Here is a 12,941-nt window from a genome sequence, read left to right on the forward strand (position 1 = left end):
CAATTTTAAATTTAACCAAATTTATACAAAATAGTACTAACATTTATAGTACAAAATAAATATTAATAGATTAATCATCTAATATATTTTTATACTAAATCTATTTGAAGATGTGAATATTAGTATTTTTTTATAAATTTGGTTAAATTTGAAAACTGTTTGATTCCTCGAGAGGAGTGAGGGAGTAACAATGTCGATGAATGTAAAAAATTTAAGAAAAAAGAGAAGACGTGTGAGCCCCCGCCCTCCGCCTCGGCCGCACCTCCCTGCGGACGCCGCCTCCCGTGCCTCCCTCGGCCGGTGCCTCCGTGGCCTCCGCGCGGCCGCCTCCGTGGCCTCCGCCTGCATCCTTACCCTCCGTCGGCCCCCGTCCATCCCCCACCGGTCCGCCGCCTCCCTGCCGTCCCTGCTCAGATCCCGGCCGTCCGTGCCCCTGCAGCGTCCAAGGCGGCGCCCGTCCGGCCTTCTGGTCGCTGGAAGGCCACGGCCTGCTCCTCCAGGTGACGCCCTCCCTCCGCGCCTGCCTCTGTCCCTGTCCTCCCCAAAAGCAAGGTAAAAATGCTATCAGTAGCTCTTGGTTGAATTGCTGTCAGTAGCTCTTGGTTTAATTGCTGTCAGTAGCTCTTGGTTTAACTGATGTCCCTGTCCTCTGTTCAAATGGATAGATGCATACTAGAACCTCTTGGTTTCATTACTGCTCTACATTCAAATGGATAGTTGCATAGTAGTACTTGATTTATACTGCTCTACATTCAAAGGCAAAATGGATAGTTTCATTACTGTAATCATATTTTAGATGGAAAAGCAGACGAAGGTTGTGGCAAAATGGATTCATTTGCCGCGAAGGCTTTCAATGACATTTGCGTGGCGCAGGGTGTTCGGCCAGCCAGCGGCCGTGTGTGGGCGCGTGAGCACCGGGCCGGAAGGCCACCAGCGAGTTGCGTGCTGCGAAGTACAAGTATGTGCAGATCCAGCCGTTCAGCGGTCTAGGGACGAAACAATCAACAGCAAGCACTAGTCACCAGGTATAAAAATTCAATTTCCAACCTGTAATTAGCAAATCTTTTGATAATTGATACTGTTGTTTTTAGCATTTTGTTAAGGATTTAGAAGCAGATTGATGGATTGTCATTTGTCAAGAACTAACATGTTGAAAAGAACACTGCTCACATATTTTTCATGTTCAATAAATACTAGTGGTACTCCAACTCAACACATTGATCTGCACAAGTCAACCAACGAAGCCTAGGGCAGAGTTTTGTCCATGGAATATAATTACTGATCCAGAAAAATCTCAAAACCAATTGATGATTATCCACCTGGAATTAGAGATAAAGAGGTCATATGTTTTGAGAGTTCCAACTCAGCCTATTTATCATACACTTCCTCCTAAATGGCAAAGCCCACAGGCTCATCCTTGTCCTTTCATCAGAGTCGCAGCACAATACATGATGATGCCCGATTCCTGCCCTGCGGCCTCTGCCACTGTACACCCTCCTGTCTGCCCTGCGGGTGCCGCAGGTACACGTTGCTGCATTCTCCTCCCATCTTTCTCAAGTGAGATACTAGTGCATCTTTCGGGCAGGTGGATCGCAAGGACTGGTGCGGCCACGGGTGGTGCTATTTGGCGATTCCATCACCGAGCAGTCCTTCCGCCCCGGTGGCTGGGGCGCTGCACTTGTTGACACGTACTCTCGAAAGGTGTATTCAATATTTGACTGTATACGCCATGTTGGTTTTCCTCCCATCAAGAGGGCTTTTACCCACATTGCTTCTTCGGTGCATTTGTAAATCTTACTATATCCCAATGTTTGGATGCTTGGATAATTGTGATTTTCTTTGTACCAGGCTGATGTAGTTGTCAGAGGTTACAGTGGATACAACACAAGATGGGCGCTTTTCTTGATAGATCACATCTTTCCACTGGTAAGACACTTCCCCCATCCTGATTATTGTAACTGGTGTTCATGCACGTTGTGTGATCAAGCTAGTATTCTGGCACACAGATTGATATGCTGCAAATTCTTGCAGGTTGGTATTGCACCACCTCTTGCAACCACTATATTCTTTGGTGCAAATGACGCGGCCCTTTTAGGAAGAACTAGTGAGCGACAACATGTCCCAGTTTCAGAGTATAAAGAGAATCTCAAAAAGATTGTTAATCATTTGAAGGTACTTGTTTTTATAATCCTAAATGATTAATGTTTTTGTTATGGGCTGTCGGCTAGGCCCGACACGGGCTTATTGGGCCTCTTTAGGTTTAGTGTTAGAAATAGAATTAGAGATATCTTGCTTAGTGGTCAAGTAAGCCTCTCCTTATAAAGAGAGATGTATCAATTAAAGGAATCAAGTAAGAATTATTATGAGAGATCCTCATCTACCTCCGGGCGTTGAGATTGGGCGCAGCCATCGCCAGCGTGCCCGATCTCAAGTGTTCGGTTCAGTGTCCGTTTATCCCTTGTAATCCCTAATCCCTACCATTCTGCACGGCTCCCCGATCAAGGCCGTGACAATTGATATCAGCTTGCCGGTGATCCCATCCCATGGCCTCTGATATTGATGATCCATCAGCTTTATGTGCCAACATGCTGGCTGGCTGTGCAAGGATCCAAGCATTGCTCGAGGAGTTAAAGGAGAGCTTGCAGCGTAAGGAGGTGGCGGAACGGCTACAGGCAGCGAGGCGTCAGGCATGAGCAGCACTAGCATCACCACTTGCTGCAGCAACGGCACTGGTGGCGGAACAGCAACCACAAAACAGCGTTTACGTGGATTCTGCACGGCTCCCCGATCAAGGCCGTGACAATTGATATCAGCTTGCCGGTGATCCCATCCCATGGCCTCTGATATTGATGATCCATCAGCTTTATGTGCCAACATGCTGGCTGGCTGTGCAAGGATCCAAGCATTGCTCGAGGAGTTAAAGGAGAGCTTGCAGCGTAAGGAGGTGGCGGAACGGCTACAGGCAGCGAGGCGTCAGGCATGAGCAGCACGAGCATCACCACTTGCTGCAACAACGGCACTGGTGGCGGAACAGCAACCACAAAACAGCGTTTACGTGGATTAGCTTGAGTGCAATGCGACTGCAACGGCTGCCGGTTCAATGTCCGCGCAACTCCGTGGCCACCTGAGCACCACACTGCATCAGCCGCTGGTTTGTGCTCCACATGGTATCTCTATGGCCTGATTCGCCTGCAATGAGTCCCCCGTTGCTTCCGCTACGGCCTCAGTGCATGTTGTGCCATGTGCAATGATGTTAGGAGATGGCTGCCATGCAAGCACGTGTTTGTGCAATGGAATCTACAGGCCTGTGTATTTTCCTTGGGAATCAGGAGTGGTGTTTGCTGCTTGCGAGTTGTTTCCGCTATCAGATTCCTGCGGGCATGAATCCCTACAAGTTTTTGTGATTAACAGATGCATGCATGACAGGCCTGGAGTCCATCTGTGCCTATCTCTTCAAGCTTCTGGATGGGGTCCACCTTCAACTAGAGACGTGGCATAGATAAATAGTTGGGATTTAACTAGTACTCTCTCCGTCCCAAAATACTATTCATTTTGGCTTTTCTACGTACATAACTTTTGCTATGTATCTAGACAAGGTATACATCTAGGTGCATATCAAAAGCTATGTACCTAGAAAAGCCAAAACGAATAGTAATTTGGGATGGAGGGAGTATTTTAGTTAATAATAGAGGAATAAGCTGAGATGTAAAGGCTTGTTTCTAGGTCATAGGTTTGTGTTGAGTCATCGTCGTTATGCTGCAGCTTGAGGACAAGCTGCTCTAAAAGGGAGGGAGTAGTGCCATGGGCGGTCGGCTGGGCTGACGCCGGGCTTATTGGGCATCCATTAGGTTAGGGTTAGAGATAGAATTAGAGATATCTTGCTTAGTGGTCAAGTAAGCCTCTCCATATAAAGAGATGTAGCAATTAAAGGAATCAAGTAAGAATTATCAGGAGAGATCCTCATCTACTTCCGGGCCTTGAGATTGGGCGCACCTGTCGCCGGCGTGCCTGATCTCAAGTGTCTGGTTCAGGGTCCATTTATCCCTCGTAATCCTTAATCCCTCCCGTTCTGCATGGCTCCCTGATCAAGGCCGTGACAATTTTTATCATGGCATATATGATGGATACGCTGGTATCCTTTTTGTTTGAAAACTATACAGCGGGGGAGACCCCCACTGTGGTATAAATATATTAAAAGGGAAAGGAAAAAACTGTACATGGACAGGAGTCCAAAGGGCACTGCAGCGCCCAAAAAGAAAAAGATGTCAGGAAGACCTCTAGGAAGCTAAGAGCTAGGGCTAAATCTGTACATTGTTGACCCAGTTAAGAAAGCTCTGTTTTTTGTTTTCCCTGATTCTGTGAGCTTGAAGTCTTGCCTGATCTATAAAATTGGACATCCAATCTCGGACTGCTGGTCTTTTTCCTTCAAAGATGAGATTATTCCTTTGTTTGCAAATGTGCCAAGTGGCTATTATGAATACCTCCATGAAGAACCAGTGATGGAACTCCTGTTGGGCTCTCTTCATCATTTGGAAGAAGTTAAGATTTCTTCTCCATTCAGTACCAATGACTTGCCAGCAGGATCTGCTAAAGTTACATGAGAAGAAAAGATGAAAGCAGTCTCCTCCATATTGCCATTGCATAACACACAGTTGTAATTGTTGCCTTCAATGTTGAAATGTCTCCTCCTTAGAAGGTTCCTGGTGTTCAGCCTATCCATGAGTAAAAGCCATGAGAATGTTCTGAGTTTGTTACTACATCTTGACATCCAAATCCATAAGAAAGGTGGTGGAGGTCTGATGTTTTTGAAGGGTAGGTTGTAGAATTGTTTGGATGAGTAATTACTGGATCCCCACACATATTGCCAACAGTCTTTTCCATTTTCTTGTACTTGTAGTCCTTGGATGATTGCCTGTAACTCTTGGAACTCCTGAAATGCCTCAGCTGAGAGAGGGATGTGAAATTGTTCTTGTATATCATTATTCTGGAGAAACTTGGCCACTGAAATGTTTTTGTTTTTTGCAAAGCTATATAGTCTTGGGAATGACTCTTTTAGCAGTCTGTTGTTCCATGTATCTTCCCAGAAAAGAATACTTTGTCCATCTCCCATGGTACAAGTAGCAACTCCTCTAAAAAGATCACACAACTTTAGCAAATCCTTCCACCAAAATGACCTCTTATCTGCTGCTACATGAGGGACCTCTCCATTGCTGTAATTGACTCCCAGATCAGGCTTACCCAGGGTATATCTTGTAAAATTTGTCAAGATATTTCAGCAGAAGAGCATTGTTTTGATTCCGTAGATTTATTAATCCCAATCCTACTTTCGCTTTGGGCCTGCATATTTTCTTCAATGCAACCAATGGTTTTTTCTTGCCATTGACGTCTGATCCTCTCCATAAACAATCTCTCCGAGCTCTGTCCAAATTGTTTACTACTCCAAGAGGGAGTTTCAGAGTACACATGGTGTAGGTGGGAAGGGCAGAGAGGACAGCCTTGGTTAGTTCTACTTTGCCAGAGAGAGCCAGGAAAGTGGAGGTTGCAGACAATCTTATTTCCATTTGGTACATCAGTGGTGTGAAGTCCTCAATTTTGGGTCGAGTAGTGCCTAGTGGAAGTCCTAGGTAAGTGAAAGGCAAAGTCCCTAGCTGGCAACCAAAGGTTCTGGCTAGATCATTTGCTTTCTCAGGTGCAGTGTTTAGTGGAACAAGACATGATTTATGAAAATTGACCCTCAACCCTGTTGATTGGGAAAATTCTTCCAGAATCCCTTTGAGGCACAGAAGTTCCTCTTCTGAAGCTTTCATGATTAGAATAGTATCATCTGCATATTGAATGATGGGAAAAATGATTGCGGACTGTTGATGGAATGGGAAGGCTTAGTAAGCTTTGAGTGTGGGCCTTGTTGATGATGTGCTGCAGGAGATCTGCTGCTATCACAAAAAGCAAGGGTGACAGTGGGTCACCCTGTCTTACTCCTCTTTACACTGGAAATCTTTGCTGGGGACTCCATTTAGTAAAATTGATGAACTGCCAGAGTCAAGCAATCTCTGGACCCAATTACACCATTGTGAGGTGAATCCAAGCTGATGGAGAATCGCCAGTATTGTGCTGTGCTGTATTGTATCAAAAGCCTTCTTAAAATCTAACTTCAGAATCACAATTTCCTTTTTTGATTGCTGACACTGATGAATATATTCAAATGCCCAAGCTAAGCAATCCTGAATAGTTCTTGTTTTAATGAAGCCATACTGATTCTTGTGGATAATTGGGATGATTACCTTTTGTAGCCTATCAGCCATGATCTTTGTTAATAGTTTCAGGATTGAGTTGAGGAGGGATATGGGCCTGAAATCATTAACAGCTGTGGGATTGTTACACTTTGGCACCAATGTGATGAAGCTGTTCAGTAATAGATAAATATTTCAGGATTGAGTTGAGAAGTTAGTTTCGAATGACATTTAGTTTCAGGATTGAGTTGAGAAGTTAGTTTCGAATGTAATCAATTCAAAGATAACTATTTAATATCGGTACTTGTTCAGTAATAGATACTTTGGATCGATATTCAGTGTTCATTCTTTAAATTATTGTCCAATCTAATGTTTACTGTAACCTCAATGCAGGATTGTTCCAATTCCATGGTTATTATACTTATCACACCACCTCCCATTGATGAAGAAGGAAGAGAAAGATTTGCACGGTTGGCACAGTGTTGCTTGAACTCTTTTTCATATGTTTGTTCTTGTAATTCTAGTTTGTTACTAATAAATAAATTAATTCTAGTTTTTACTGATAAAGAAAGAATTAACTAAAAGGAAATGCCTTGTGGTGATTTTAATTCTTTTCAGGACTGGAATGATACGAATCATTTCTGTATAACTAATAGTTTGGCTATAGTTCTATTTGTTCATTGTACTTTTCTAGACTTGGCTATAATTTACACTACTTATTTTTCAATCAGTTTCATTTGTATTTCTTGGTTGCATGTTCTTGAGTCGTCGTTAGGTTTTCTTTTGTTAATATACCTAAATAATTGTCCTTAGATAGAAGCTCGAGAAACATTAGGGTCTGTTTGGTTGCTAGCCACACCTTGCCATAACTAACCTTAGGAAAAGTGTGGCAGCCACAAAAACCTTGGCTAATAAATTTGGAGCCATACTTTTGGCAAACTTTTGCAAAAAAATGACTCTGACGTGTGGGGCATAGGGCTAAGAAAATTTGCCATGCCATAGTCGTGGCGTCAACCAAACACATGCCTAAGAAATTGTGGCACGCCTAACTTGCAGCGTGGCACGTTGTGGACACGAACCAAACACGCCCTTAATCCACGTGCCTAAACTAGGCTTTACATTTGCCACTAATATTACTACTGTCAATGCCTTATTTATATTTTGTTCAAGTTCTCTCTTTTTGTTGGTGACTCTTGTGTGTTTCATATCTAGTGTATCCCATCTTGTTTGGTGGTGGTGGTTGTTATTGTTAGGCTTTCCTTTTGTTTTGTCTCCACGTAGTAATCAATATGTTTCATTTTCCACAAAGTTTAATACGATTAGATGGCCTACAGCAATTCTGATGAGTTTCTCTCCAAAGGTCGCTGTATGGAGAGAATGCGAGGAAGCTACCTGAAAGGACAAATGAAATGGCTGGTGTCTATGCTGGTCAATGCATTGAGCTCGCCAGAGAAATGCATATACCCTGTGTTAATATTTGGTCAAAGATGCAGGAAACTGAAGGATGGCAGACACTTTTCCTAAGGTAATACTTCATGTTTCGAATTTATTTGCATTTTAGCTTTGTAACCTGTGTTTATGTTCCAAGTACATGTGTAGTGTAGTAGATGTCTTATCTAACAATATCTAATGTCAGAGTGATTTTTTGTAATTTGATGCATGGTAACATTCCAAAGATTAGATGTTTTATTTAAATTATATTTTAGTGTTGCAATGAAACAATGGGTTAATTAATGGTGCATTGTTTTCCATCAACTGTAAATGTAAGCTAATTTTATTAGGTGAAATCTAGGTTCATGGCATGGTGTTTGTCCTGCATTGTTGATAGATCTTTGTTTCATTTGTTTTCATTCTTAGGTTTGACACTGTAGTTTATAGAATATTGGCTTCACCGGGTGACATAGGAGATAGTCATGGGGTTTAAGGCGTTATGGTGCAGTTATTGTCATGCCTATAATTATCGGGATTCCAACTATGAATATTGGCCAATAGGTTTAAGGTACCAATGACTGACTTTGTTTGGATCTGCCAAACTAGTGTTTTTGTCGGTAGTATAGACAAGCTTGATTGTTTAATCTTGGAAGCAGAAGAGAACAGTTTTCACAAACCCCTATTTTTCTTCCAGAACCTAATACGTCTACAATCATTGTAAATGTTTCTATGCTGATCTCTCAGTGACGGCCTACATCTGACACCGGAAGGAAATGCCATTGTTCACAAGGAAGTTGTCAAAACATTGAGAAATGCTGGCCTGAAAGCAGAAGAGATGCCGTATGACTTCCCTCATCATTCCAAAATAGATGGCAGTTGTCCAGATAAGGCTTTCCAATGAAGTAATTTCAAGCTGTGTTATGTTTCGGGGTTTGAACTGCCGGCTTCCTGCATTGAAAGTTATGGTTCCCTTCTACCCAAAACAATGGACCAAAGCTTCTGGATGAGCTGAGATTCATCTAGACTTACATTTCTTGTTTTGTTTGAGAAATTTAGATTCCATTTCTGCTCCATAAGAAATGGCGAATTGTTTCTCATTGCAATGAGTATTAGATATGGTAAAAAATATACTAAAGAAATATTTTGGTACGAAGTGAGTTCAGACGTGATGCCCGGCCGCAAACCAACGCTCTCTGCTAATCAAATTTGGGTGATGCTAGCGGCTGAACATCTGATCCAAGGCGTGGGTGCCCTCACTTTTATTTTTTCTGAGAAGGTAGGCTCTTAGTTATTCATAATGTTTTGAGGTGCATGGAACATTTCTGGTCACCAAACTAGCTAAACGTATCTCCCTGGCAGGGGCATATGTATGCCCTTTTAGGCCTTGTTCGTTTAGCACAGGATCAGCTAGGGTTACGGCCCGATCCACGGGGTCACCTGGGCACGGATTAAATCCCGGCCAACTGTAGAATGTGCTTTGTATTAGCCCACTCGCGGTTTATACCCTGCCTCAATCCTGGCGAAATCTTCTATTCCTGACGGAAGTTCAACCAACGAGGTGTGGAATAGTGGAAACGAATTCTCGGCTCCTAGCGACTCGCTGCGGAGGCGGCTGTGGGGGTGCAGCGGTGATGTGGTGATCTCCCTGGTGGTGGCTATCCCTCCAGTAGCTCTTTTCATACCGTCCCCTCCCCCTTGTCCTAGGGTTTTGGGTCATTGCCTCGGGCTCTTGATTTGGGTTCTTGATTTTTGGGGGATTCAGTAAATCTCCAAGAAGCGGGGAATGCAATCTAGAGACCATACTCGGATCCAATATTCCAACTGATGATGAAAACCTAGTTTAGAATATTTCATTGTTTCAGTTGGTGTTCGTTTCAAATGTGATTGGAAAACTTTATCGAATACGAGAGCAATATAGAGCCATGGTCATGTACCTCAAGTTAATTAGGTTTTAGCTCATTGGCTCAAGCCTGGTATCTAGGTGTGTTGGTGTGCCTGTGTTCTTGTGTAGGTTTCAGTTTCAAGTGAAACTTGAGTTGCCACTCATTCTCTACTTGTGCAGGTTGTGGTAAGATGGGTTGCTTTGTTTCATGTAGTACTGAATTTGCACTACCCGTCCAAGCTTCTAGAACTGAATTTATTCTAGATTTATCAAAAAGGTATTCTAGATTATTGGTTAGCTGATCACTCAATTAATTATTTTATCTGTTTTATATCTCTTCTGAATTAAGGCATATTTTTTGTGAACCCTTAACAATCTCACAGCTTCACAGATTTTGCTTCTGTGACTTCTGTCAGATGTCATTATTAAACACTCATTGTATGCTAACTAAAGAGTTTGACAAATATAGGACCAAACACCTCATTAGCAAATAAAGTCTAATCTGATTTGCATATTTTCTTTTGCTTTGCAAAATATCAATCATTATTGAAACCAGAGATCAGTATGGACCATGTGTTTTAGACCAAAGATATATCAACTAGCAAACTTGTCGATGTTGCTCCTGCACTTGCACTCAAGTTATTCAGTTCAATTTGTGATATTTGTTGTCCCGGACTCCTGTCTTTAATATGTCATTGGCAAATGGAATGCTAGTAATTGTAAAATCTACGGTTCTGCATCTTTTTTCAGGTACAATTTCTGTATCTTGTACTCCCTCCGTCCCAAATTGTAGGTCATTTTGATTTTTCTAGATTTATAGATGTTTGTATGCATATAAATATAGTGTATGCCTAGATGTATACAAAACATATACGAACCTAGAAAAACCTAAACGACCTATAATTTGAAACAGAGGGAGTAGTAGAAACAGAAGAGGCTTATATGACACTCTTTTATTATTTTGTTGAGGTAAGATAGCTAGCTTCGGTTCAGCCAAGTCTTCTTTGCTGCTAACATGGAGGGTGGGTGCATAGCTTTGTTCTACACTTCTGCTGTCTCTCTCCAATTGCTTTCCAAAAGAGGCTATCTATTTGCTTGGTGCTCATATTTGACATGCATAACTTGTTGACCGAACAATGCAGAGCAAAAGTTGAAGTTGCGAGCTGTATATTAAATAAGCTATTTAAATTATATGTAAACTGCATTTGAAGATATGAGAAGATGCAGGCTAGAAAATTGTGTTGGAAGACCTTGAGGAACTGAGAGCAGGAGCGCCATGGACAACACTAACATTGGCAAAGGTTCATTACCTCACTTTAGTCACACTGCGTTCTTAGCTAGTATGAAGTATGCTTGGAGTTTATGCAAAGGATGTAGTATGCTTGGAGCCAAAATAGAGGAAAGTTTATTCGTGTTCTAGTTATCTATCTTAGGGGTTGGCGCAAGGTATGGATGAGGGACCATGGCTTTTTAGATGGAATGTTGTCCTGCTGAGGTATAAAGGGTTATGAAACCCTCCACGGTGAAATTCAAGAAATTGACAATATGGGTCCGCATACCAGCATGTTTTAGAACCAAGAACATTGGACGCCAACTAGGAAATAAAATTGGTGGAATACTGTGGGTGGAGACAGATGAGGGACATTAAAAAACCACTTACCATGGTTGCCTATGTGCCGGTGGGAGAGTGGAAAAGATGCGGCCTTTCATGTTAACAAATGTGAATGTTAACAAATGTGAGAAACTTCCTCAATTTTGTGCAGGATGTGGGTTGTTGGGGCACTTTGAATCTAAATGTGGTGGAAATTTCAATATTATTCATGACCGTTACTTTAGTAGCAATCAAACATGCCTCTTATCATCCCCATCCCAGCCCCTCCCTCCCCCCCCCCCCCCCCCGACTCCCAAAGCAGCCCTTCTGTCCCTCCCTTGGAAATTGCGTGCCATTACCCTCCTGGTAAGTGGTAACCAACCCCTTCATTGCCTCTCATCCCGTCACTTGGTCGCATCCAACCTTGTCAAGTATAAAGTTACCCCGGATCGTGGTTATATGGTCATGTGGTCGTTCGAAGATCGAGTCGAAGTTCCACTTTGGTGCCTCTCTCCCCGTCACTTGCAGAAAGTTATCCTGCATGCAAATGACCTTCTTATCACGACCCCTATCAGATCTAGTGTGAGAAAAGAGGTCCCTTATAGTGCTGAAATCTATTACTTCGATCTGCACGCGATATATCTAGCTAGGCATGATGGTACCACTTGCAGAGATGCTGAATGTGCCAGACATCTTACCACTTGTAGATATGTTGAATGTGCCATGCACTTTGCTTTTACAAGAGCAGCAATGCAAAGGGATTGACATGTTGACTTGGAATAAAGAAAGGTGCCACAAGCAGCAGCTCATTGACTTGCACAAGATGGAAGATGCTGACTAAAGAGTCAGCCTCCATGGATCCATTTCTCATGGCAAGAGTGATGAGAGGGGTAAAGGTGATGGACTGTAACAAGAGATCGAGTTGTACCTTGTATTTTCGACAACTAATGGAAAAAATAACTCATGGGATTGAAGAATTTTCAATGAAAGATCTAGATCTGAAATTTTCTTTTTTTAAAAAAAAAACCTATACCAAACTATAATTCATTGCCTTACCTTTTTTATTTGACCTCTTTGTTCCCTCAAGACCTAAAGCCTTTAAATCGATGAGACTTGACACACCACCAGGAAGAACTTTGTGATAAGAGACGAGTTCAAATGGAGAAAGGGAAAATACTTGTGAGGCGATGAAGAGGGGAGGAAGGGGCCAACAAACCAAAAATGCTTGACTTAAATTTTTATATATAAATCTGATGGCGTTAATTCTATGCCTGAATTTTTTTATACACTTGGTAATATTTAAATGATTAACTTCGGAAGTATAAAAAAGCTTTAAACAGCTGCCTTGTTTTATATACAATGTCAGCTGTCTTATTTTATATACAAGTGATATTGTACCACCACATGCATGTCTCATGTATGTATATGTGGTAAGCCAGTCTGTTTCCACTTTCGCTAAAAGAAAAGGCAAACTGCCAGGATATGGAATATTCCCTAGTGCCAAGAACACACGGGAAAGAGAAGAAACACACATGAATCCCTTTCACGAGTGTTTTAGAGGAACACACGAGGCTACTAAATATTAATATGTGCTATGTTTTCTGAATGTTTTAAGGAACACATAGGAACTTAACTATACGTTACCGTGTGTCAATTTTGGTAAGTGGTAACCAACGCCTCCATTGCCTCCACACTCTCTTCCTCCAGAAAGCTAAATTAACGATCATGGCTTCTTCTCTGATTGTTTTATCTCTACCTTCTAACTACTCCAAGGAGGAGGAGGGGGCATGTCGAGTATGGGCTATCG

General features: G+C 42.2%; 1 protein-coding gene across 1 annotated transcript; it reads left to right on the forward strand.

Annotated features, from left to right (window-relative positions):
• Positions 1-248: 248 nt before the first annotated feature.
• On the forward strand, positions 249-8,810 carry LOC117858768 (GDSL esterase/lipase At5g62930). The gene is made up of 9 exons (XM_034741894.2): positions 249-552; positions 874-1,025; positions 1,433-1,521; positions 1,586-1,701; positions 1,849-1,926; positions 2,032-2,172; positions 6,624-6,700; positions 7,591-7,755; positions 8,406-8,810. The coding sequence occupies exons 3-9, from the start codon at positions 1,449-1,451 to the stop codon at positions 8,560-8,562; spliced, it is 807 nt and encodes a 268-aa protein (XP_034597785.1). The 5' UTR covers positions 249-552; positions 874-1,025; positions 1,433-1,448; the 3' UTR covers positions 8,563-8,810.
• The last annotated feature ends 4,131 nt before the right edge of the window (positions 8,811-12,941 follow it).

The sequence above is a fragment of the Setaria viridis genome, chromosome 5 (genome assembly GCF_005286985.2).
Source record: "Setaria viridis chromosome 5, Setaria_viridis_v4.0, whole genome shotgun sequence".
In the NCBI taxonomy this organism is placed as follows: domain Eukaryota; kingdom Viridiplantae; phylum Streptophyta; class Magnoliopsida; order Poales; family Poaceae; genus Setaria; species Setaria viridis.

Bases quoted from the DNA above. Each gene is read 5' to 3' on its own strand.
- LOC117858768 (XM_034741894.2), top strand. From the start codon at position 1,449: ATGATGATGCCCGATTCCTGCCCTGCGGCCTCTGCCACTGTACACCCT. The intron at 1,927-2,031 runs GTAAGACACTTC...AAATTCTTGCAG, and splicing joins TAGATCACATCTTTCCACTG to GTTGGTATTGCACCACCTCT. The intron at 6,701-7,590 runs GTTGGCACAGTG...TTCTCTCCAAAG, and splicing joins GGAAGAGAAAGATTTGCACG to GTCGCTGTATGGAGAGAATG.